The 26546-nt window shown below is 42.1% G+C and overlaps 1 protein-coding gene across 4 annotated transcripts in view; it reads left to right on the top strand.

The window, feature by feature from the left end:
* The window catches only part of macrod2 (mono-ADP ribosylhydrolase 2), a 380406-nt gene that overhangs the window by 108821 nt on the left and 245039 nt on the right, over positions 1–26546 (top strand). For all 4 annotated transcript variants that reach the window (XM_076162202.1, XM_076162186.1, XM_076162194.1 and 1 more), the window contains exon 4: positions 1268–1297. In XM_076162202.1, the coding sequence (XP_076018317.1) occupies positions 1268–1297 (30 nt within the window). The remainder of the gene's footprint in view (positions 1–1267; positions 1298–26546) is intronic.

The following is a 26546-nucleotide window of genomic DNA, read 5'->3' as shown; positions in this document are numbered from 1 at the left end:
TGATGCCACATGTTCATTATCTGTTGCTTGTGCACCAAAACTTTCATTGAGAAATAATAAGCATCTAATGGGTTCTGTTCACTGCTAATGGCAGTCGACGCTGGAGTTGGAAGCGAGGATCATTAAAGGCACGTTACAGAGTTTAGCTCTTCCATTGCCCGCTGCATGAACTACACATCAAACGTATAGGATGCCCACTTTCACTATCACCCAAATGATTAGCTGTACTTTAAATCCTTTCTAATCTTCAAACATCACATGTGAAACAGATGTCTCTCACTGACATGAAAACAGCTTAATTTTTAATGATTTCCCTCTCCAGTCAGATACCTCGCTATGATGTTACCTTTCACCTATACTGCTAAAGTATGACTAATGTTGGCGTTTCACTGGAGCAGCACGTGGCTAGTTCTCACTCTGAGCTAATAAGAGCACAATATGATTGAACAGGGCTCAATTCTGCTGTTTGGACAACTTTTTATGTTTGACACACACTCCTTTGGATCACATGGCCTGCATTAAAGAGTTCCTCTCAGCTTCTGATGCGTTTCCATTAGAAAAAAATAGATCCTGCAAAGCCGAGCTCGGTCCCCTGCTGTGCCGAAGTGACTATGGGCCCGCTGTTAATGAACCACATATTTTATTGAACCTAACCACTGTGTTGCCGCTGCCAAAGAACAAATCTGCCTTTTAATATACACTCAATCACACATTTTCTGCCAAGCCAAAAAAGAAAAAAACATCTCTGCTGTTGCCATTAGTTTGCTTACACGATGGTTGTGTTGTTGCGCATTGACTACAAATGCTGAATGTAGTAGATTATGCAAATGATTGGCTCACACAGGTTTAATTAAAGAAGTCGTTGCTAACATAACTACACATAACTTGTTTCTAGTGCATTCTCTCCCAAGCACTATCCTCTTCTCTTCCCTGTATCATCCCCCTAGCAGTGATTACACAAACATTACCAGTAATCTTCTGCTGGGAGACAAGAAACTTAACTTGTTTTTTTTACACTACTAAAATACCATACGAAGCAATCTCAATCCCATGGCAATCTCTCAATCGAGGCTCAGCGCACTAGGTGTTATAAAACATTTTATGAGCATCATTTTGTACAAACCACTCCAGTAAGGTAAATAAATGCCTATGTACGATGTTGAAGAATCAAATGGGTGGCTGAATAAAAATGCTCAAAAACCAAATGTACTCGTTGTATGCTCTGTCTATTGATCGATCACTGATTTGTCTTTCTTTCTGTTTGCAGCAAACTCCAGTCTTCTGGGCGGAGGGGGAGGTGAGTTATTGCACTTTTCATTTTATCATTATATGTAGTAGTAATAGTATTAGAATAACAGACACTACAATCCCAATGGTCACTATGCAAGTCTAGAATATGACACACATTCATATATTATGGTGGGGTAATGACATACCTAAGTGTCTATTTCACTTGTGTCTTTGTTAAATGTGACTAATAGTGCGGCCCAAACATTACAGCAACATTGCACTGTGCAACACAAAGAGATGGTTATTATTTGAGCGGCCTGCCGGAGAACGTTACCATCAAAGCAATGGGGGAAATCTGAGGCGGCCAACCGTGCTGTTAGAATAATGGGTAGCAAACTCCAGGATAATGCTACACTGTTCTTCTTTTCTGAATTCTGACTTTTACACTGACATGATTGGAATAATCGTTCACCATTTTTGGGGGGATGGGGGGGGGGATGCGCTAAGGTTGATGTAGAATTAAAAATGTTCCATCCACTAGGAATTTTGGATGGTAACTTGGAGTGATGGGATAAAATAAGGTCACTGCTCCAGCTCTATCTGTTAATCCATCTGTGCTGCCTGTCACAGTGGATGTGTCTCACTCTTCAGACATCCTTCAGCTGTAAATGTTGATCACAAACTGCAGTGAGCTTCATCCATCTATCTGTCGCGTCTGTCCGTCCCTCTCTCTCTCTATCTCAAATTATTTATTCTTGGTTTCCCCACACCTTCATATATTTATTTGGAATGCTAGGTATAAGCCATATAGTTTATCATAAGAATGTTCGAGTCAATACACATGACATAACATATATGCGCACTAGGTACACTTTGGCTTAGATAATTTTAAATTGATGTTACAAATACTTAATATTGTGTATATATAGATACATATAGATAGACATAGATATGGATACATTACCCCTTCTAAAAAATATTTTTAACTGTAAACAGTGTGTCTAAGTAAATCTATACACAAGCATGTCATCATCAGTCTTTATATACTTCTTTTACTGTTGATTTTGATGGTGGGATTGCAATATTTGGCACCAAACCATTTGGGCGACAGACTTGCCATGATGTAGTTATAATATCGAATCGCCTGCTTATTTGAATTGTTCTGTGGAGATTACAGAGCGTACGCACGGAGCTTTTGCAATCTAATTTGCATGGGATCATGCAGCCCGGAGCGGCTCCCGTGTCGTCTGATACGTGGTTAAAACTGCAGCCTCTCCAAAGCGTTGTTGTGGTGCTGTGCAGTGACCCAATCTGTATCGGTGAGATGGAGAGGCCCTTAGCGTAGCCATCTAAAGAATCTCTGTGATTGAGATCAGAGGTCATAAACACATGTCTCCATAACTAAGCTGAGCCCTGCCAAGCTTACATCAATCAATATGCAATGTATAACCCAGCGTCATACACTGTTCTCCTGATTGGTGTCCGTCTCTTCTTCACTTGGCTCTCAGTATTGATTTACCAAATATAGAGAAACTCGAGAAGCAATTTTCTTTGCTATTATGTTTTCATTATTGTTATTTTGTGGCAAATCGCCTTTTTACAGCTCCCAGAATCTTCGAGCAAACTCGCTTCTTGATTGTTTCAGGTTCTCCTTCAGCTTCTAACGGGTGTTAGGATAGTATTACAGATTGCTCAGTTACACCACGGCACCAATAAAAACGTTGGTGAATTTCGCAACAGTAAACGTGAGAATGTGTGATCCGACATGTCAATGAAAGTCTTTTGGAAGAAAACATTTGACTCGATTGTGACCTGCAGCAGTGCTTATTAACCCCAGAGGAATTCTAATTGTAGCTAGTGTCATTTTTTGAGAGCAAAGCCTCCTTTCTTTCTTAATTGACTTCCAGCGATGCTATTCCAAGTTACTGGCACAAGCTACAAGGCCAATTAATTCTGAAACTTTGTCTCACATTTTGTCCTAGTGATAATGACCACAACTTTATTTTATGAAGTATTTGCTCTATCTGTTTTTGTTTTGTTGGCCATGCTAAAGAGTCATGCTAATTACAAACAGGCAGAGATCACTGTTATCGTCTAGAGAGCTGAAATTGTTGTCCCCTCCCCCCGAAACAAAGCTCTACTACATCGTCCGTCTTTTATCTGTACAGTGGCAAGACGTTTTTTTATCTTCCCGTGTCTTTATCATTCGAAAGTGTCCGCTAAACTGGCAAAGCATTCCTCTCTGTACTCACCCTGGCCCTCTTTTCGCACTATCTGTGGTTTGGCATGTGAAGACCTCCTGCCTTGTGGTGGTAAGGATCGATGTGAAGAGGAGATGTGTTCTCATATAGGGCCCTGCTTATCTCCCTGCTGTCTTCTCAGGGCTCAGTAGAGAGGCATTCTCACAACAGGATGATCCATCATACTGGCCTCACACACCTGAGCCATGTTTAGTTCTCACGGCTCTGGAGGTGGGCTTCTTGCCAGTATGTGGACACTGGACAAAGTATGCATGTATAAAAAGTTAGTTTACCACCAATGTATACAATGGGGTTAACAAAAGTAGCAGTTATCTACATGAGACATGTTGGTCTCTGTGGGATTCCATACATGCATAGAGGGAAATAACAATGATCTGTGATAATAGCACACTAAATGAGGCCTCTGTGAATAGAGGGTAATTATGAATGGTACCAGGTTGCTCGTGTGATGTGTGTCACAGCATGGCTGGATGCTGGCACGCTCCCAATATAATAGACCCTTAATGTAAACATCATGTTGTCTCGTGCACCCTCCCTCCCCTTTCCACACCTACACAGACACACACCAACGCGCCACCCAAGCAAACGAGTACACGCTGGGCCGTGTAATGATGCCACGAAGCCCTGTGTTTCCAGAGGAAAGGGGCTCCACTCTACTTTGATGTCTCCATCCAGGAGGGGAATTGGCTCATTAGCATTCTAACCAGAATCATTGTCCATTTAGCACTAGGCTCTAACTAGACCACCCAAACAAATAATTTCTCGTAGGCTGGGCCTTTTCCCGGCCCTCTAGTAAAACAGCAGGCAACATGCATGACTGTTTCCTATGTCCACATTCTTGACTAATTTGGCCACGGGCTGCTAACACTCACCAGCCGTCGTCATTGCTTCCATTATATTTACTGTAGCCTGTTCGCTCCCAGCTCTCCTCTCATATGTATTTCCTTAACTGTGGTATCATATGCTAATATATGGGAATAATTATGCCTTCGCTTGCAGAGAGTGCTGCTCATGTTACTATGGTGCTTAATAGCTAAAGTCATCAGATGAAGTGCATTTACAGTCACTCAGTGCTTCCCGAGTGTTTGTCTGGATTAAAGGCAAACGCGTGATTGAGCCATAACCTGCATGGAATGAATAGAATTCAGCCATTCTTGGAGTATGCATGCCATGTTGTGTCATTGCAACATGAGGTGAGTCCACCCATTAAGGAAATAGAGTTGGCATACTTAGTTACGACATACACGTGCCTGAATAAATAAGTGCACTATTGCTTAATCTAGGTCTGTTACTTTGAGTCAACATACTTTGATTTGTAAGGATTTCAATGGAATTAAGGCGTATACATACTGTACATCTAAAAAAATGAAATGACTATAGTATTACCATAATAGGCTACAACAGCGCTTAGTGGCACTGTTGTAGCTTATATTAGGCAGACAAGCAGGTATATAGTGTTCTGGCTCTGGGTGAATAAGAAGCTGTGCTGATAGCAAATCCATAAGATATAATTTTGAATGATACAGTTTCACTACAACTATACTATTAACACACTTGAAACACATGGGTTCTTCTGGCTGTTTGGAAAAAGGGAAAGAAATTAATGTGTCCAAATTTGGACATGTTTGGAGAATCCTTTATCATGGTTCAGGAGTGCATCACAGTGGTTATCTCTGTCTCCATTTGTAATGCAAAGACCTCTGTTTTCTTTCCCTGTCACCTCCAGGTGAACCATTATCGTCTGTCCAAGTCTTGCCGGAGGCTTGTTTTTGGAGTAGATTGCAGGGGGAGCAGGGCACTGTGTCCTGCGCAAGGGGGAAGGACAGGTCGAGATATCGGATGGTGTTGTGTGACGACTTGGGCTGAATGATCTTGTGTCCGTAGCTCCATCAGCTATTTAAAAGAGCCAGAACTCCTTATATGATTAATCACTCAGAAATGACAGACTGTTCTCATAACTCACAGATTGCACACTGCGGTTGACTGATGGTCCCCCGTTCACAGATGGTAGTACCAACCATTAGCATAACTTATGACAGAGATAGTATATTTCCCCATGGAGTAGCCTAAATAATGTGCAATGATAAATTAAATGCAAAGATTCCTCAGTCAGTGCAGTCCCTGTGGGATTTACTTATCTCCTCATATTTTGCTGGCAGTTAGTACCACTCTGCTCTTGGTCCACCTTGCACTTTGCATGAGCTTTTGAACTCTATTTTAAAGTGTGCTGAAGGCAGCTCATTATTCCTCTTTGGGCTTCACAAGGTAAACACAACATAAAATAATTGACTATTCTCTCTCTTTCTCAACCTGCACTAAGTTATACATTTGTGCTCCGTAGTCGGTCGATGAGATATTTTCTTTTTGTATCATGTGTCATTATCATTATATTTTGTCAGTTTTACTTTATGGAACAATATTGGTATATAGAACCTAACTGTAATGCACAACTGAGTTTACACATTCACAGTTTATGGGTCGGTGTCACTGAATTCTACCAATGATACTGATTCAGTGTCACTCAGTATGTTTTTCATGCACATAATTTCATAGTATTTGTCCTTGCTGCAATTCAAAGCAGATTTTTGCCTATTGATTCCAACTAGGAATATGGCTTAATCAAAGTTTTCATGACTTATTGCATACTTGTTATATCAGGCTGATTGAGAGGTTTACTTGTTTTCATAGATTGATATGCAACTGCATAGTCAGGGTCTGTTATTCATCTGAATGTGTGCGCTGAATGTGCAGATTATTAATGGTTGTTGAACACCGGGTGAGAGTGTTACTGATGATTCATAACTGGAAAAAACAACAGTTTTTTGATTGGAAAATGATCGTGTACAGATCACTTTTACTTTTACACAATTATTAACAACTGTTTTAGAGGACATGCCATTGAAATTAGCAGGACAAGGTCATTGTGTGGACACAGTTTGCAGTACCCAAATAGTGATGGAATTTACAGTTCAGCGTGAAAGTGCTCTCTAATTCCATCTCCCTCCTGCCACCGCAGAAGCCAGTCGCCGTGAACACACATCCCCCCCCCCCCCTCCAATCAGCAGTGATGGATGAACTAATTGATGCAGAATGATTGGGCCATTCATTTTAGCCTACAACAGTGAGTCCCATATTTAGGATTAGCGTAGCATTATAATGGGAAGGGAAGACAAAATGGTCAGGGAGTCGATGAACAGTAGATGAAGAGCAGGGCGGTGTGATGGCGGGGAGAATGCAGAGCGGGAGGAAAAAAAATCCAGAAACAAAGGGAGGGATGGAGAAAGACCGACATGTGTAGTGTGAACAGAACTGATCAGTAGTATAATGTAGTGCTCATGAGACACAAGAGAGTCTTCTGGGGGGATTTATGGAGAGGTGTGTTTCCGTGAGACAAAGTGCAAGAGAAAGTGGCACGTAGTAGCCACGTGTCCTGATATCCCTCTCTTAGCCTATGAATCATTCATCTCTGTCCCCATGTATAAATCAAGCTGCCGGCCGCAGCCCACGGCAGTCATGTCATTAGCTGGTTGACGGCATCACTTGATCTCTGCCACTGCAGCCCGGCCAAGACAGAGAGAGAGGGCCTCACTTAAACAGTACACATTTCGGCATCTGTCCGGATTACATTGTGCTCTATGAAGCCAACCACACAGTGACTTGCTCACTCAGAGATGTTTCTTCACCGACACTCACTTTGTTTTCAACTCACTTAATTTCTGCAAACATCTTTAAAGTGTGTATTTTTTTAATGCGTCATTTTGTAATGCGCCTGAACAATGCACATGCGCTGGAACACTGTATTCTAATATCTCAACTCTCCCGCGTGCTCAAATCTTTACCTTTTGGGCCAGGTTTATACTTGCCATTCACTCTGCGTATACATGCATATTGTGAGTTCAATTTAGGGGCTGGTAGTGTACATCCTCTCGAATAAATGGTGCAATTCCCAAAAGGCACGAGCAAGATGGATATGTGAGGAGCAGAGTATTGTCAACATTTGTCACGGCGGAAAAGCAGCAACACAGCAGGATTACAGTGCATATGCTCTCTGTCTTCACTACTGCTGTGTTTGCCTTTGTATTTATTTAAGAAAAATGTGGACCTCCACCATTGTCGCTGTCTTTTGTTTACACTGTGCAGCAACATCACAAGTAGGTGAAGATGTTCTGTTGCAGACCAGGGAGAGTTTACATTTTGGCGCTTAGATTAGATATATTTAGTCTTTAGCGAGAGGTTCCCAGCCATATTTGGACAGGGGACTAACCTTACAGATAATCACAAATGCTGTATCCAATTCGTCTTAGCTTGCAAAAAAACGTACACTTTGGGAAAAAACTTTTTGTCATGCAATAGATGGTGCCGCCTCAGTTTCTTAGCATCTTACTATATAATGTTGAGCCTGACACTGCTGAAGGGGTCATTTGAGTTGGAGGACGTTACACATCTAGAATCTCTGCCATCATTTTATTGAACCAGAGGACAGAGACACGTCTAGAGTGTTATCAGTTTGAAATTGTAGCTCTGCCAGCCACAGCTCAAAACCTCAGGGAAGACAAAGTGTCTTTGGGCTAAGGTGCTGAAGAGCTGTAGGACAGAATGGGTGCAGGTGACCCTGCTTTTTAAGTTATGCTCTCTGATTTTGATATACAGTGAACAGACGCAACTCAATAATTCTCAGGTTGTGTTGTGCAGGGCTTTGCAGGGAGTGAGTAGAAGTTTGAACACCGTTCTTTGTCAGGGAGCCAGGGGAGGTTGTGAAGTACAGGGGTGGTGGCTTGTCTGGTGTAGGATTGGGTGAGCAGACCGGCGGCAGAGTTTTGTATTTATTGTAGTTTATTGAGGACTGTTAAGTGTTTGGCCTCTGCAGCCTCTCTTTTACTTCCGCTCTTTACTCTCTCTCAGAAAGAGGAAAATATGATGATGATAAGATGATCTTTGACTGCCACCAGTGAGTAGGATGAGTCATTTTTATCATTCTAACACATTGCGCTCATTATATATATCTCAGCCACCTAGGAACTTACACGTTTCTGGACTAGCATACCTACCCTGCATTCCCTTTACTGGATGTGTGAACTTTGGGGCTTAAAAAGTGCCTAAGAAAATGTCCCTATAGGTCTCCTCTACATTGCGTCTCACTTGACCTCCCTCCCACCCCTCAACCCACCCTGTGCCCCAGTATTTCCGGGTCAGTTGTTGAGATTTTAGACAACGCAAAGCCTCGACAAACCCAATGTCAAAGCACATTATGTCTTTTGTGGAGTTCAGCTTGACTCTTTTTTGTGGTGGATTCTGCATTCGACCTTCCATTTTGCTTTGCATGCATGTGTCCGTATGCGTTATGCGTCTGTGTGTGTGTGTGAGGGTGAGCATGAATGTGCACATACTTGCTTGTTGTGATGGCCTTTCTCTGTCTTTCTCAGCGTGCACTTGTGCATGTGTATATGTAATTCTTATTCTGGGATAAGTGAATGCTGAGCTGTCTTGTCAGTTGACTCTGTGGTCAGTTTTAGTCCCACCGCCCTCAGCGATAAAGAAGAGACTGATGAGATCTGACAGACAAGAATAGCAGGGCACTAGCCTCATGCATAGTCACACACAGCCATGTCAAGGACATCATAGAAGACTGTATGAGCTCAATCACATGTTCACCAGTAAGGTTGATGTGCTAATGTAACAGCCATCATGAACCCATGAATTTTTGAAACAAGCTGATTCCCCACGGATGGCAATGAGTCATGTGTTTGAAAATTAAAGGACATTTGTGCGATATAAACCATGTGAGGTAAAAGTAATTCCTACCTCGATACACATTCAGCCATCTAATAAAACAAGTTTTTCAGCCCTATAAAATATTATTTTTTAGTGTCAAAACAACCAGTTTTTTTTTCTTGTATTTTGAGTTTATTTGATATTCATCCCCTAAGCCAGTGTGCTGTCCACTTTCTATGCAACTTCATCTTAGAAACTAAAGCAGGTAGGACCTGGCACATACTGGTATCATGCTTCAAACTACAGTGCAGTGTGTGCCATTTCCCCCCTAACCAGTGCACCAAAAGTTAAGACAAAGACACGCACATCTTTGCTCATATTTAATCTCTCACCTCATGTTAATGGCAGAATAGAGGCAGTTTATAGATCAAAGGACCCGCACATTTGACAGCGCTCTGATGACTCTTTGAACTAGCAGTGGGGGAGCACTCACGTGAGCATCTCTAAAGAGCTGGTCGGTGGTTGATTAGTGGCACTTCTTTGACATTTCCTGCGCACCGACTGACCTGCTCCGGTGGCCTTTTGCCAACGAGTAACAAACTGTCAGGCTTTCTGCATCTCTCTGGGGGCAGCCTAGTTAGCTCTGTCTGACAGGCCTGCTCGCCTACAAGAGAGGTTTCAGCCCAGAGAGGCCAGACCAAGCTCCAGAGGAAAGCTGTCATCTTTTTGTCAGACCACAGGGAAGAGGAGGAGTAAGAAACAGAGGCTTCCCTTTTCCCCCTCTCTCTCTTTCTCTGTCTCCCTCTGCTACTATCTATCTTTCTCACTGTGTCAGCTTGTTCCCCTGGTGAAGATCTTCACTTTCCCAGTGCCTGTTATGCTCCTCTCAGCCCGGCTGTGCAGAATAAACAGGCGGGTGTCAGAGGATGAAACGCCATGTGTCCCCTAGGAGCTGGGCCCGCCGTTGCATTAACCCCCTCGCTGTTGCCTCCTGAGGGCAGCAGCAGCGATCCCAGTATGCTGGCTGAGAGTGATACCGAGACAGCCAAACCTGACTGAGGTGAGAGACACTCCATGTGTCCTTCCTCGGGGAGAGATGAGCGTTTATACCGCTGGGATGATGCCCACCACTCCGCCTAATCTGACTTTCCTAGACACTTCATTATCACCCGCACAGTGCAGTTGCAGTGTGCGCGCAGAGAGATCTCTGAGGAGAGCCACAGAATCTCACGTAAAGGTGGAGATGGAAGAAGGTGTATTGTAGACGAAGGAAGGAGGTGAGGAAAAACGCAGGGAAGAGAGCAAGGTGAAAGGTGATATGAATAATGATAGGTGGATACACACTATAAAGTGTGGTGGAGGTGGAAAACAGATGTCATGCATAGTGGGTGGTAGTGAGAGGAAAACAGTTCCTGTAATGTCTTCACATTTGTTTTTGCATATTCATGTATTTTCACTACAGAAGCAAGTAGCTGCATGAACTGAGAAGAAATCAGGCAGCCTCTTCATCATTCGATACCATATGTTATCAAACATAATTAGCTGATTTTTTTTCCGTTGCTAATGTAACGTTTAAAACACGAGCGCAGTTCACAAATCTTTCAATCCGTTTTTTCCTGTCCAGGTGATTCGGCACGCGACCAATTAAGCATAACACCCATCTGCGGAATCCTTGACGTTCCACAAGTGCATCTGTAGATGGCAAAGCTTTCGCACAGGAATTGAGTTTGCAATTTCCAACAAACCAATTAATACAGCATTATGTGTTCTGGTTTGTGTTGAGCATGTGCAGGGGTGTCTGCTGGGAAGAAGATTAATTTCTTGAGTGGAAGAGTGCAGCAAAGCTATTTGAGCCCACTGAAACATGTTGGCTCTCTACTGTGAGACTCGCATTAGCACATGCCATAATTGATGGAGGAGCATACTTAGCCGTAATTATGGGCATTATAGGGGGTGGTATGAAGACATTATTTTCAGAAAGCTCTAATTAAGGTTTTTTGCCGTGGCTTTGGCATAGCACTGTCTGTCCAGTATCATTGGGGATTGTTTCTTTGCTTTTGATGAACACAAAGTATGCCAATCACTTTGTCCTGGGCCTCCCATGTGCAGGGCAAATAAACAAGATCATCAAACAGTGAGCGAGACAGATCTCCCCACTCCACTGACTCCAGTCCTGGCCCTGATGAAACGGCAATCAGCTCAGTACCATAGGGAGCCGTCGTGTTTGCAGCCGGCGGGTGGATGGACTGCTTCAAGCTAGGGGAGATTAGACCTCTGAGACCAGCTGGGACATTCCCACCACCGGCCAGCTCCACCTGTGCAATTGCAAACAAGACCCCCATCCCTCCAACTCCAACCTCCACCGCCGTTTCGAGTGATCAACACCACACTGACACTTTCCCAGGGCTCTGCAATCAGCAAAGTATTAGTTGGGCCGGGGGGAGGGATGGTGTTCAAATGAAAGAGAGGGAGAGAAAACGTAAGCCATCCCTTTGAGTGGGGCTGGGACACACAGCTGTATTGCTGATGTCTGAGGGTGTCTGTTTGACAACACAGGAGATCCACATGTATGTGTTTGTTATGTGTGGGGGTGTGTGAGCCTCTCCTTCAACTTTACCTCCCAGTTCCACTTCCACCTTCGTCCGTGTGTTTAAAATTCACCTTTTTAGGTTGGCTTCTTACAAAGCCCCCAAAGATTGCCGTTCCACAATAGTTGTTTTCAGACACCCTGCACTCTGTACTACATAAAAACATATGCCTGGACAAAAAAGAACTACAGCATAGAATGTGATCGTGAGCCTCAGCTGACAGCCCCTGGAACGTGTTTCTCCCCCTCAGTGGGCAGCAGAGGAAGCCTCACCATGCGTGACAATAACAGAATGCCAAAACATGGATTGGGCCAAATGAGCTGTGAACGCAAACAAAGTAGCAAATTTGTTCTGTGGTGTTTGGGGTGGACATGTGTCCCCTCCGCATGCTAAATACTGCCCATGTGCCATACCCAAATACAGACAGGCAGGGAGGAATCATGGAAGAGTGATGTGTGAGAAAGGACGTGGAGACAGAAGGTATAGATGAGCAATGATGATGTCAGCAAGGATGTATGTGTTGATCGCTCCGCTGCTGCTGCAGTGTTTCAGCGTGTTTGCGTGGGTGTGCTATTTATCTGAAGCCCAGCTGAGATTCGTCTTGCCTTATGGTAAATTTTTCAAGCGTGTGCTACATCACTGCTGTGGTTGTGCTGTTTTGTCGTCCCTTGAGAATCTGTCTTATTTATTTTTTTGTCTGTTTACAACTCCACTTTAATATACGAGTGTGTTTATAGGTTTGCATTTTACTTTTCCATGAGCGTCTCTGTTTCTACGTGGCCTACATGTTCTTCCTGGACCAGGCAGGTTGCCCACATTTTCTCTGCAACCCTGAGCCAGGCTTAGCTGTTAAATGTTTTATTTACTGAGTCTTGATGAGATAAGAGCTGGGCCCTTCAGAATGTCTGTCTGAGGACATCAGCATGCCTCCCTGTGTGTATGGTTCTTTTTAAGTGCTGATTGGTCATTTGGCATCAGTCTCCTAACACCTAAATGGACTCTAAGAGCAGCTCGGGGAGGCCATAAACATAAGCAGACTATGGCAGGGCTATTCTGATAGGGGGGGGGGGAAATCTCTGTAATGCACAACTGTTTTGAAGTGTTCCGCTGCGCTGTTCTGCAAATGGATTTTGAAACTTTTAAGCCTGTTAAAAGCTTCGCATTTTCTTGGCCTGTGTTATTGCATACGTGGGAAGCATTGTTTTACTCCCTCTATTCTCTTCATGTGAAACTACGTCGGGCCAGTGAAAGAATCAAAAGGGCCAAACTGCATGCAAAATGGATCTGTGCTGGTCGGCTTGTTAATTCCACCGCATGCCTCCTGAGGTGAATTGCTCTCGATGCAGACGCTGCGTTTGATCACTCACAAAGCATGTCGCAGCGAGGTCTGCGCCGGCACCCAACAGATGGCCATTAAATCATGCGTATTATTTTACTGGAGCTTTCCACATTCCCGCAACATCTCTGGGCTTTTATTGCTGCCATTTAGGACGGCGATCATGCTGATTAGAAACATGCAGAGAGTTTTTTGTGACTGTGCCAACAGACCGGATGGAAAAATACGCTAACATTGCATTAACTCGGACTCAACAGTCCTTCCTTTTGTGGGCTTCATTGTGCTCTCAGAGGGCATAAATGTGTAGGTGTTGGCTAAACCTGTGAATTCTTATTGATTGCCCGCGGTCCTTTAAGTACTTTAGTTTTAAACATTTTTTCAGGATGCACAGAGATGTGTTTAACAGCTATACTCCTTGTAAGCGGTGTAAAGTGTCACACTCGTTGCTCAGAGGAATCCCATAGTTCTAATGCAACATCATCGGACCATTCAGAACCTAGTTCATCATCTGGGCAATAATGGGACATTTCTCACCACCAGTCAACTGTGGACCAAAAGCTTGTTAATCTTAGTGTCACTCAGTGCCATTGAGACAGAAATGCCTAATTAACCAAGGCTTCAGTGGCCACAGAGAAGAATAGGAAATCCACCCTAATGATGTGTCACCTGGTAGGCATTTAAATCGCTGACCTCCGTCAGCTACCTCAATAAGGCAAGAAACAAACGATCAAACCCCCTCAAGTCTGCTATGGTGGGGCTCAGTGGTGGGTATAGGAGGAAAGCTTAACAGCTTGTATAGTTAAATGAGATCGTGAAAAATGTTGATGCAGCAGGTAGAATCATTGTGCAAACTGAGCTGAGGAGTTGCGAGATCACGCCGCTTACATGATCAAACCAAGCGCTTTCTCTGGATTTCTTTAATGTGGCTGTTTATCTTCAATTTCATTTTATGTGCTCTTGACTGTCATGGTGAGTTAGTACCGCTTGTGTCAGTCAGATATCTTTTCATTTTTTTGAATACAGTAGTTAAAATAAGCAGTGTTGGTGGTGTGAAACTGAAATAAAATCAAATGTATATACTTGCTATGGATATGTGCGTTTAGACTGAAAAGGTAAATGTTTGTCTGCCTTCTCTAACCCACAGCAGTTAGATTGTGCATAAATCTACATTAAATGCCCACCTCCGTTGAAGGTCAAACGGTTACAAATGATATAAAGCAAGCTCCCACGCAAATTCTCCCATGAAACCATGTTGTTGTTGTTGTTGTTGTTTTGGAGTGAGAATTGAGCTCCACCATTTACCCCTTTGCTACCCCTTTCATATTAGCTGAGTAGATGAGGGACAAAGGCTCTCTATTATATTGGCGCAGGGGCCAAAGTTCCTGACATGGCAATTTTCCGCCTTTTCTTTTTGGGTGGGTGGTGACAATAGGGTGCTGTAGGCTCATTTATGTCCCCGTGTACCGCTGTGTGAAAGCGGCCTGGCTTTTTGGCCCCAGGGTCAGTCCAGGGATCTCAAACACCGCTGGTGATGAGCACTAATCTGGCCTCCTCAGCAAATACAAGCCTTTCTCTGTAACCTTCAAGCCGTGAAACGCAATTTACAGAGGTGGCAGGGGGTTGAGGGGACCGTGATAAGCACAGAGAGGCGGGGTTTGTATACCCGGCACTCTGTCTTTGCATTTACTTGCAATTTCACGACTGTTTTCAGTATTTGAATTATCCACAGTTTTTTATTTTGTCAGGATACTTTCCTCAAATTTTTTTATACTGCCCACATCTGTAAAGAAAACAAATCCTGTAATAGCAATAAAAAATCTAATCAAACATCTAATTTATTTTATGTCACACAGTGTTGTATTTTTTTTACCTATCTATAAAATAGCTTGCATTTCCTGAAAAAAAGTTCTGTGTTTTTATTTTAATGAGCTTTTAAAGTAATACTATTTATTACAAAGTCTTACTTGTACATGCTGTTAACAAGTAATCATTGTTGTAGTAATCATAAAATGTCTCTATGCATAATTAAATACAACCTTTGGAGAATCAGTGGTTAATCGGCGGTTGATGTAGGTTTTACTGCTGTGGAAGCAACAGATAATCTTCAAGATGCCATGATAAGTTTAATATTTGCCATATCTGCTTTCATTTCTATTCTAGTTTCCACTGTGGTGAGGACTTTGCGTTAACTCCTCATTTGATATTCATGGAAAATGCCTGCACCTGCATATATCTGAACAGAGCAGCTCTCCTCTCATGCAGCTAATACTGAAGTTGATTAAAGAATTAAAATGGTCCATTTAACCCCTAACACAGGCGAGTTCTACCTGTGTGATAGTACCATTACTTTGCAGTAATTCCTGCAGGCGGCACATCGAATTGATCCCCTCTCAGCCATCAGGAAGTTTTAGTGCTGCTGTGTGTGTGCTCAAAGCCCAGTTTAATAAAGCTAGCCGGTCACGAGCCGTTAAAGCAGGGGAGAACAATAAATAAACAGACCAGCGCTGTTCTACTGCGTTGCCTTTGCCCTCTTTCTCCACCACCATACCTCTGTCTAACTACATTGCAGATGTGCTCCACATGCAGGGCCAGCTGGAAACAAGAACCACAAGCCGCTGGTTGTGCCTTTGGATAGCATAGCAGTGTACTTATCCTTTTAGAGGACTTGATTGTCTCCCTTGGGGAAACAGACAGACCTCGTACCAGCATGAAATGTTTTTTTTTAATCTATAATGGCATGCTGCACGTAACATCGACGTTTGTATTATTATGCATAAGTGTAGTGGTAGGTTTGCGTTATGAGGCAGCTGCCACAACACAGTCCATCAGCAAAGCAGATTGATGTTGAGGAGCCTGGTCGATGGAGATAGAGTTTATCTGCTGCAAGCTGGGATATGAAATCTAATCACATGAGCGCCAGGTGAAGAAGTGCAGCCACAGACGAGTTGCTAACACACACCATCACACTGGTATTCAAGAAATGGTGAGGTATTTCTCTCTGCAGGGTTGAGACAGGTGATAAGGCCGCCTCAGACAAGGATTCTGTTGCCTCATAGATCTGTCTTTCAGCGGGAGTAAAGAAAAATTGAATGAGGAGAAAGCAGCGAGAAAGACAAAAGTGCAGCTCTGGAAAAGCTCAGCAGGAGCTCCAAAATAATGAACGCCATTGGCTAATTCTTTTCTTTGTTGATTCTACTTAGTCTGATCGGAATACTGACTGACTGACAGTCAGAACACTAAGATAAGTAAGATTTATGAAATCATCTTCATTGTTGAATAATGGATTTTTGTTCTGCATAGTATATCCTCCCAAGATACATGCATGCACAGCCCTCTATACATATGAATTAACCTGGGGCTGCACATTCACTGCTCAGCAGCACTGCATCCGGAAGAGTTTCAGACATGTGAACCTTAGTTGTGCTGGTAGACATCGCAAATGACAATTTAACTGCTTTTCATTACCATTTAAATGAACATGAGAGACACATCGGAGACACATTTTCGGCATAAAACACAGCTACAGCCTTTACTACTATGAACACAATATCCTTTTTCGCTTGAATGAATAGTTCGGGCTTTCCTTTACATGGGTGAAGTTGTGTACATAAGCTCAGGCAGGCGGTTGTGTTAAAGATTTTGCCAAGGGCTTTGTTGACAGAAATGCGTGAAAAGAAGCCGACAAGGACAACAAACCAAAATTCTTTAGTCAAAATTCAGATGCATGCACAACATATTCTGTGTAGTCCTGATTCTTCATTCCTCTTTGTGTCTTTCGACTGTATGTTGAATGTAAAATTGTATTTCCATGCACCGCAGGACCTTCCACATCATGCCCTCTCTAAGATGGAGTAGCAGTGTGTTATATGTGTATTACATGGCTCATAACCTTTGCTAGTGTCTTTTTAGCAACCGCCTCACTCATATGGAGATCTAGCCGCCTGTCCATACATGAATACTGAATGATTACAAGCTAGTAACCCAGAAAATCAGACTTCTGAACCATCTCTTTAAAGTGCTTCAAATTTACATGAAGTTTTCATCATCTAACCCACATTACAAGCATGTTAATGTTCCCTCTAAAGTTCTCCCTCACAGTAATATATAGTTCAGCAATTGCGATGCTTTGCTGTGCAAAGTGTGCAGCCTTTCAGTGACATATATGTACCGTGCCCCCAGTTACAACATAAATAACTTACTACTGGTGTAACTTGTTTACCATTAAATTAAAGAGGTGTATGGAGAAACTGCACAAATGTGTCTGAGGGTTGCAAGAAGTACAGGGTACAATTATACTCACTTGCTTCTTTTACCCCAAATTGTCTACATTTTTGCCCTTTCATCATTTAACAAATACATAAATCTACAAGCATAGGAAAGCCTTTGGAATGGTCCCTATCAAACAAATTTCCATTCAATTAGTGAATCGGACTGAGGTTTCTGTTTACCAAGTTGTAAACCTGATCCAATGAATATTATAGTAGGACTATTAATAGGTGGACCGTATTCTGCAGTGCTGTTGAAATGATGCACGGCCTTTATGTAACATGAAAAGGGTGAGCCGAGCCGCAAATTATAGCCAAAAGCCACAGGTTCCAGAATTCTTGGTGCAATTTTGACTGGTTCGTTACTAGCCTGCAGTCACGCTATGTAACAATACTGCAATCACTTTGTTTCGATAGATCAGCTTTATATGGCCACCAACCTAATATCTGTCAGTCCATCTTTCTCTTTATCTCAGCATATTGAGTCATTTGGGGTTTGTTAGTTTTTTTTGCCTTGGTCAAGTGTAGCAATAGGATTCCGTCCAAATGCAATCTTTTTCAAACTAATTGTTAAAAAGTGAGCCAAAAACAGATGTAGACCTTTCAGAGCTGTGACTGCTGTTGCTGGCATTCAGTTATGATGTTTTGCTTGAAGTGCTTTGAACTCTTGGTCTGTGAAACTGTTATGCAAGCAGTTGTAAATGTTCTTTTATACATTAATTGCTTTAAGTCCTGAGTTGCATTAAATACCTTGTGAAAAGTGAGAGTAGTTCAGCTAAATGGAGTTTGAGAGGGCGTGAGAGTGACGATGACCCCTTCACTTGGTCAAAGATAATACCTCCAGATCCCTCTCAGGACGGCCTGATGGACACATCACTATCTGCTGCTGTCTCTACAGCATTCTTACCCTTCAGCGCACGTCCACATATCCTTCAGGCTCCCGCTGACCCCTCCCAGAGCTGGGCTACTATGCCATCCATTTGCCAACAAGGAGATTGTTTTTCAGCCCTTGAAATTTTACCCTGGAAGATCAATGTTGCAGCTGGCCCGAGACATCCCAGTTCAGAGCATGGAGGGCCAGAGGGAGGTGAGGTCAGGGTCTTCTCCCAGGCTCCCTGTGGTGTGTTTGGAGAAAGATAGGACACTCTGGAATCACTCTGTGCCCTGGCAGTGGGGGCTGATCCAGCACGGCCTCACAAGGCCAGCTATCTCGGATCATATCTTGGATCCCTGGAGTCTTCCACTGCTGTAGCATATGACCGTTGGCTCATAAACAACACAGCTGACCGATGAACTGGCTTTGAACACATGCTTTGGTTTGCAAATAAAGTAGCAGTGAAATTAGCAGCATATTTAAAAACATACAAATACTATTGTAAAGAATTCCCTGACTAGACCACAGACCCCCCCCTCCCCCCTCCCCTTTTCATCGAGTTATTTTCTCTGCAGTCAGAAGACCCCCTCGTGTGTGCGCACACAAGGACACACAAACACTAATTTTTTTTCCGCCTTTACTGAACTGGACTGAAGCAAAGCCATTTCATGCTTTGAGCTCAGTAATGGCATTATGCAAAATACCATTACTCCGAAAAGGACAATCCAATGTATGGAAGCAGGTCAAGTGCTCACTTTAACAGGACGAATCTGAGCAGTCCAACTAAAAACACCAAACACCATATCTGAACTATTGAAGAAGGAAACATTTGCTATAATAATGCTAATTAAAGGTTTCCTGTAACTACTTGCCATTGTTTGTTTTTCTTTAAGAGGCACAGCAGACTGAAACGTCTATTGGAACCCCACAGTGTACCCCCCCGCCGCTCTTCCTCCCTCTCCCACAATCTTTCTCTGAGTGTGCCCATGTGCCGCAGAGATTTTGGTGAATATGCCATAATGAATGCTCTTTGTTTGCTCAGGTGCCGCTCCTTCACGATGGGAGGATAATGGAGGCACACTTTAGTGACAGATGTTCCCTCTTCATCACTCCTCCCTGTGATCCTCTTGGGAAGCAAAGAGAGGGAAGGTCACTTTCACCTAGCTACATGGCCGTGCTCTCCCCATGCCCTTAACAGTGAAATGGTGGGGATATTAAAACGTAAGCTATGTACATGTGAAGTACTTCATTTGACCAAGATATATTCATTTTTGGAGGCTGAAAGTGCCAGACTGTGTCAAGCATATGAATAGACTGCCTGTTGATCAGGCCCGCAACACAGATGGACTTAGATCAGTCATTTCTTTGGCACAGCGAGGAAAAAAATATCCCCGACAGCTCAATGAAGGTTTGATTAACAGAAGCATAAACACACTTCTAAAGAGTCATAGACCTGGACAGCTGCAAACAGGGGCTTCTTTTTAGGTTGCTGCATGGCACACTTTTCTGGCAATATTTATTAGTTATGGGTCACCTTGAAGGCAGAAGAGTGGATAGAGTGCAATCAATAGCTTAGCCAATAAGGAAGCAAGAGGCTAAGGTTAAGAGGGTAATCCTTGATGGTAAAGCAGGAAATCTATAAAATAAATGATTTTTCTACTCCTGGAGGACAGAAGACACTATTTATTGGCCAAAGTTTGTCAGCATACACTGTGTTATAGCAGCCTGGAGATGTCCGGGACAAAAAATGTTGTGTTCGACCCGAACACATGGCAATTTGCAGGAAACAACACAAAAACAATCGCACCATGATTTTACTTTTCATTTTTTTTTGTCTTTAACAAAAGTCTCAACGCAAGCCAGATGATCAGATAGGTTTGTTTGGATCGATTTTGGATGGGGTGTTTCAGTTTATGAGACACACTGTCTGTTATCCCAGATGAAACAAAGCTACATAAAAGAAGCAAACTGCTTTTCACCATCACAGTGCAACCATGGGAAATGTTTCTCTTTTCCTGGCACACAACGACTTGAACCCCATCTGAACTTTGACCTCTATCAGATTATTTGCACTGAAACCCAAAAAGTATGTTTGAAAAGGACAAAGTGGGCGTATACAATGGATGGGTGGATGTAAGGAATGTAATGCATGTAATGGATGTTTACACCTAGGACAAGGCCATACTACATGAAACAAAACTACATTTACACCATAGAGTTGCCCACAGTAAAGCCTCCTTGTTGCTTTGTGGTGCTGAACAGTTTTAAGGCCTTTTCAAACATAGTTCCCCGGTGAGTCTTGGGTTAACCTTTCAGGTCCCTGGAACGATACAATGTCTTGAGGTGAGAAATTGGAGCCACAGATTACCCTGAATTTTGAGACCTCTTCCCATTCCCGTATATGTCCCCATGCAGGAAGTGTCCCTGGACATTTCAGGGAAAGACTGCATGTGCAATTGAGGCTCTATAGAAACGGTCACGGGTAAATGTTGTGATCAAATGTGAATGGATGTTTTTTTGTGGACAGAGAAGAGACCATTTCTTATGTTAGTTTCAGTTAGTGGCCTTCAAGTCACATTGCACATTGCATTGCTCATCTCAGATCACTGCCTGCCACACAAGAAAACTAGCTTTCCAGTGCACTCATCTATTAGTACCATCTTAATGTTAGGCACTAGTTTTATGAGCTCACATTGAATGTCATTATTGGTCCAGCTTTTGCACTGGTTTCACCTTGTGGACATGTGGTTTGCATAACCATTCTGAAATTTAAAAGTAAGGCTATTCCTCCTTTGTGTGTTGTTGTATTGAGTTTTTAAATGAGTTGCAGGGTTGTGGGCGACGGTAATGATTTTTTCAGCGTCATTTATTAAGTCTGAGCATTTGAAGGCTGACCTGCTGGTGAAAGCAACAGGGCAACATTTTCCTTGGTAAATAATTAACCTCCCCATTCTCCCTTTCGCTGAGCTCAATGCATATTGATAAAGGCAATTTGTTCTCTTATCTAAGCACACAAGAGAAACACTAGCATAATGCTCATAACAGCTAGTGAGAGTAACCAGATTACTCATTTTTGGTATGATGCACTTTTACTATCGTTTCTGCTTTCAGTATTGACACACTGTAGACTGGCAAAGAGTGAATTGGTGTTTTCAAGTACAACGTTAAGACAACATGCGTTTCGGCACCCTGTTGCAGGTTGATTAATTAAAACTAATTACGTGCGTCTATGCCACTAATATTGCTATGTCTAGAGCAGTTCTCAAACTGGTGTGATTCTGGAAATGTCTGCAGAGAATCAAAACATTAGAAATCCACATTGATACTGACATTGTGGAAAATAGCTCATCATTAAAATTTATACAGTAAACATTGAGAAATACTTTCGTAAATGTTCTTGAAATACTAGTTTCATTATAGCCCATCTAGTCTTGAGTATACACTGTGTACACATAATCTTACTTGGAAGCTTAAGAATCTATTCCACTCATGTCATTTTCACTTTTGCCTTTTTGTGGAACAGCAGCTCCTTGAAGCCAGTTAAGGGTGTGAATATAATAATGCATTTCTCTGTCCGTAGTTTTTCCAAGGTGGTATCCCATAACTGAAAAAATCGGATACAATCAGCATGAAGCTGTTTTGGCTCTCAAGTTTTTAATTAAGTATAAACTGACAATAATACACGGGTACAAGAACTCCATTTACTTTCTGACCATGTTGCATCGTTTCCATGTTCCTTCTAGAGCAGTGTTTTATTCAGCAAGCTGTTTGGGCAGCAGGCAACTGACTGTCGGCTCTTGTCAGTCGAGGCGTCAGTGAACGTCTTAATGCGCTCCAGTCAGCTCAGTGTCTGAGGTGGCCGCTTCCACTCCATAAAGCTTAATCTCTCAAACATCCTATTAGCACCTGATAAGCCAAGCCAAAACTTTTTGAGGCCAATCTGACTTTGTGCATGTAATTACTCCTTCTCTCTTCAAACCAAAATACCTCTTATTCCCCTCAACAGGAGTCGGCTAGGTCATAGAAGATTACCGAGTGATCTCTCTGCCTCATTCATGAGGGCAAAGCCATTCAAAGAGAAATGCCTTAAACCAAGCAAACACTACAAGAGATGTATTTTTCTTCATCAATTCAGATAGGGCATGTATATATTCTGGGTTGTTCTGTAGGGTGTCAACCAAGACAATGTATATGAATTCATACATAAAGTGTGTCAGCGATGTAATAGGGTAACTCAAATATTATGTCTACTTGTTGGCTGTCATCTTTCAGTTATGGAGCTCCTTTGCAGTACTGTAGTGGAACAGGCTCTTCCCTGCAGACCGTAGGGATTTGTACCTGCAGAATCCTCCTCTCTATCGATGTGAAAACAATAAAATATAAATTTGTTGGCAAAAAAAGCTCCTGGCAGTACTGTGATTGTGCATAACCTGTACAGTATAAATATCTACAAACACAAAACTGTCAGTGTTTGAGCACCATGCTTTACCTGTTGAGCTACCTGAAATTTTTCAATATTACGTCAAAACATTTAGGCCTTCAAAGTAAATACTGCACTAATTCACACATTCAAATGTGATGTAAGGTCAACCAATCATTTACAAAAACATGGGGTTTTGCTTTTGTGTTTGTTCTCTCCTGTCTTGATAAAAAAAAAATGGCCAGATAGATAAATGTTCTCTCTGGAGTGATGTTTTGATGAGCCGGTCTCAATTTACTTTGTTTCTATCACGTGTTCCACTCAGCCAGCTAGGACACATACTGGTGCCACCAGCTCTGAGGTGACATTAACACATTTTTGCTGACAGGAGAGAGTGTCTCTGCATATCAACAGGTGGTAATGTATTGTTAAAGGCAGAAATGGGCCAGTAATGGCGAGCACAAATAACATTAGAAGCTTGTGTAAAATTGCATGCTGTACCTGTAACGGGGTTTGCATGGTTGTGGTGGTTAAAATGTTTAAATTCCCAGAGAAGTCATGGAATTTGACAAGTAAAGATATATCTGCTAATCTGCTTTTGTATCATTTAAAGAAGCCAGCCAGTGGGGGTTACAGACAAAGACACAATGTCTTCAGTGTCCCAATTCTTGCTAGACCAGAGCTGGCTGGCTGGTGATGATGACTCGAACAAGTTTAGTTTACAGTGCCATAGGAGTAGGAGATTAACTTGTGTATAGATTGTCTTGTTCGTGGTGGTCACATTATAACTTAATTGGTACAATCGGTACAAATATTTCCCTTTTTGCCAATGAGAAAACAATATTTACCCACAATGTTTTTTTAGAATACGCATGAGTATGAAGTAACACTCCACAAATACTACCACCACTCTACTTGTCACGACTAAATGTTCTCTCCATGTAATTGTATTGAAAGAAATGTTTGCCAGATGCCAGCAATCTTTTGACACCCGATTTTGAACGATTTAAAATGTCATCGTGGGCCAATGTGTCCAAGGGTTAAGCAGGGCTGTTCCGATCAACCTCTGACACAAGGGTCATTCATGAGGTTGTGCTCTAGTCACGGCGCTATTGATAAGGGTCACAGAAGGGGTCATCTGCTCTCCCTCTTTAGTTCTATCCAATTAAAGCATCAGCTGCTGAATCGTTCCCTGTTGTTCATTCAAACGTTAATTGTGCTCATTGATTGGCAGGTTGTTCAACTAAGTGTCCTCTGAGCACCCCGCTATGTTCTCATAGTGACATACAGTTGTTCTTGTTGTCACTACTCATGTAAAGGCTTCTAACGTAGGTACTGGGGGAGAAAAAAAGTTTATTTTGAATCAGATGGGCTTCGCTGTATTTAAAATATTCGGACAGAGTTTTTTGTGTGCCTCAATCCCACTATAAGATCTCACATCCTGCAATATCTACCTCAGTGCAGGTTAGATGTTGCCTGGCATCACTTTGGAGTGATTTCCAATCATCCACTCAAATTTACAGGCCATGAGGGACATGCAGCCTGTTATTCTGCCCTTCACTGCAGCACACATTGTGATAGGAGTTGTTTTCTGGGCAGGAAGCATGAACAGATTTTTGGTAAGCATTTTGCTCAATTGCTCAGTTTATCCCTTTGAATTGCAATAATTTGAAAAAAAACTCTATTAAGTCTATATTATTAACTCTATCTATAGTGTTGATATAATATCAACACTATTTGATTTAGCGATTTATTTTATTTGCCTGGTACAGTTTCTTAGCTGTAGAAAAGTTAAATGTAAAACTATCTGCATAATAATCCCTACTTTTACGGCGCAATAATGGGCAGGACATAGCGGGTGCAGCGTGACATTAAAAAGGATATAACTTGATTGTCTAATTGCTCATGCAGAAGGTTTCAGGTTATTTCCCCCTCATACTTTTCAAACTAGACTTATTAAAACGCAAAATTATCATGTATTTTCACTGTAGTCTGTGCACCCGAGCTTTTAAATGCAACTTCACAAAGACTCTTCTTTTTCAGAACTGGGACAACACCCCCACCCTTTTGAAAATCTAATTAAACTAAACTAGTTTTTATCTGTTCTAAATGACTTCAGAGAACCCATTCATTATGCCTGCCCTCCAGTCCTGTCACAAATATGCTCCAATATTACATTTATTTAATAAATAGGTTACTTAATCTCTTTTCTTCCTCTTGTTGTTGTCTTCCCTTGTGTTGTTATCATTGCAGTAAATAACACAGATTAGCCAGTGTAAGAAAACCAAACCCAGTTGTCTTCTCTGTGTAAACACTTTGAAAGTGGAGGCTCCCTCCCTTGATGTCTCCCTTGATGTCACCATTTTCATTGAACCTTTTACTCTAGCTTGTGGTCAGGCCAACTGTCCAATAAGGCATTTCACCCTTAAACGGCAGATATGATGAAAGTATAATCAAGTGATCAATGAAAGGATTTACACTTTGCCTCATATTCCTCTGCAACCATAGCAACAGCACCAGAATAAATCTTGCGTTGAGTGAAACGTCACAAGAATCATCCTTAGATTTTATCATTTCCTGTGCTCGTTTCCTCTATTTCCCCTATGCCTCCTAAGTCGCCTGAATGATCTGAGAGGCAGAATGTTGAGAAAAAGAAATGAATCACCTTCCTTTTACCTGCTTTCAGTAAATACAATGTGATTCGGGACAGAAATGATCACCCTTTAGGCTGAAATGAGTATTCCAGGCTCTGCTGAGACGGAGAGCAACACACATTCTCTTGATACATAGGATTCAGTTGCAGTGATTTAAATATGTTGTCATGCCATACGTATTATACGACTGGTATGCTCACATAAGCTCTGGTATACAGAATCAGTCTAATAAGAAGCTGATGGGTAAATCTTACACGCAACATTAAATGGATTGTTAATTTGGTATATGCATTTTCGACTTTTATCTTTGTAACGTGTAGAAATGTTTTTATTGTCTAATGGAGCTAAAATAATGAAGTAAACGACACAGGGAACGCAAGCTCACAGGGATAGTGTGTTATGTTAGGGCTGCTGTTTACAATGGTGGTGGCGCATGTTTGTGTTATCGTTGATCGTTAGTAGATATGTCCATCGTCACTGCTCTAGCATGTTAATACAGTGTGTTTGCTACGGTTCTTATATATTTATCATATCTTAAGTACTTGCACGTTTTGTTTTGCAATCTTTCGATTGAAAGCGAATGATCTCGGGATTTCCCATGAAATGCAAACTTCAGAGATGAATCTAACGTTAAATTTAACAGCGTTGGTAAAGTGGATTGAGGTATGTAAATATTGAATGCACACTACTACTTCTGTCACAGTGTGAGGTTTCTGTGTATGCAAGCAAAAGGGAACGTTTCGGATGTGTTTGATCACATTAATAACACTGCAAGATAAGCAGCTGTGCATTGTTTGCCTGTAATAGGATCAGTAAAAATGTAAATGGGGATACATGTTTTGCTCACGAGATTTATTTAATATGCCAGCTGTATGAGTTATGTATTTTGTTTGTCATGCTCTTAGGTGTTATAAAGACTGGTGTTGTATTTTACAGTTTTCCAAGGTTCTTAAGATGGAATGTGATGAATAGAATGAAAAACAAAGGCACCTGTTAGGAACTCTGCTTCTTGCTTATCCAAGCCAAGGGCTGTTAATGGGGGGGGGGTACTACAGCGGGGAATACATGAGTTTCTGAAGTAGCATGTCTGATGTTTGCATCAGCACAGCCGCCACACATTTTTTTCAGATCAGAGACCCGTGCTTCTTTGAGTCTAGTGTGTATCAGAGCCAATCAGAACGTTGATCTTCAAAGGGTGCCATGTCA

The sequence above is a fragment of the Genypterus blacodes genome, unplaced genomic scaffold (genome assembly GCF_046128005.1).
Source record: "Genypterus blacodes isolate CSIRO-AG114 ecotype Tasmania unplaced genomic scaffold, CSIRO-AGI_Gbla_v1 ptg000012l_1, whole genome shotgun sequence".
Taxonomy (NCBI): domain Eukaryota; kingdom Metazoa; phylum Chordata; class Actinopteri; order Ophidiiformes; family Ophidiidae; genus Genypterus; species Genypterus blacodes.
The sequence above is the reverse complement of the archived record's forward strand: the minus strand, read 5'-3'. Positions and strand labels throughout refer to the sequence as shown.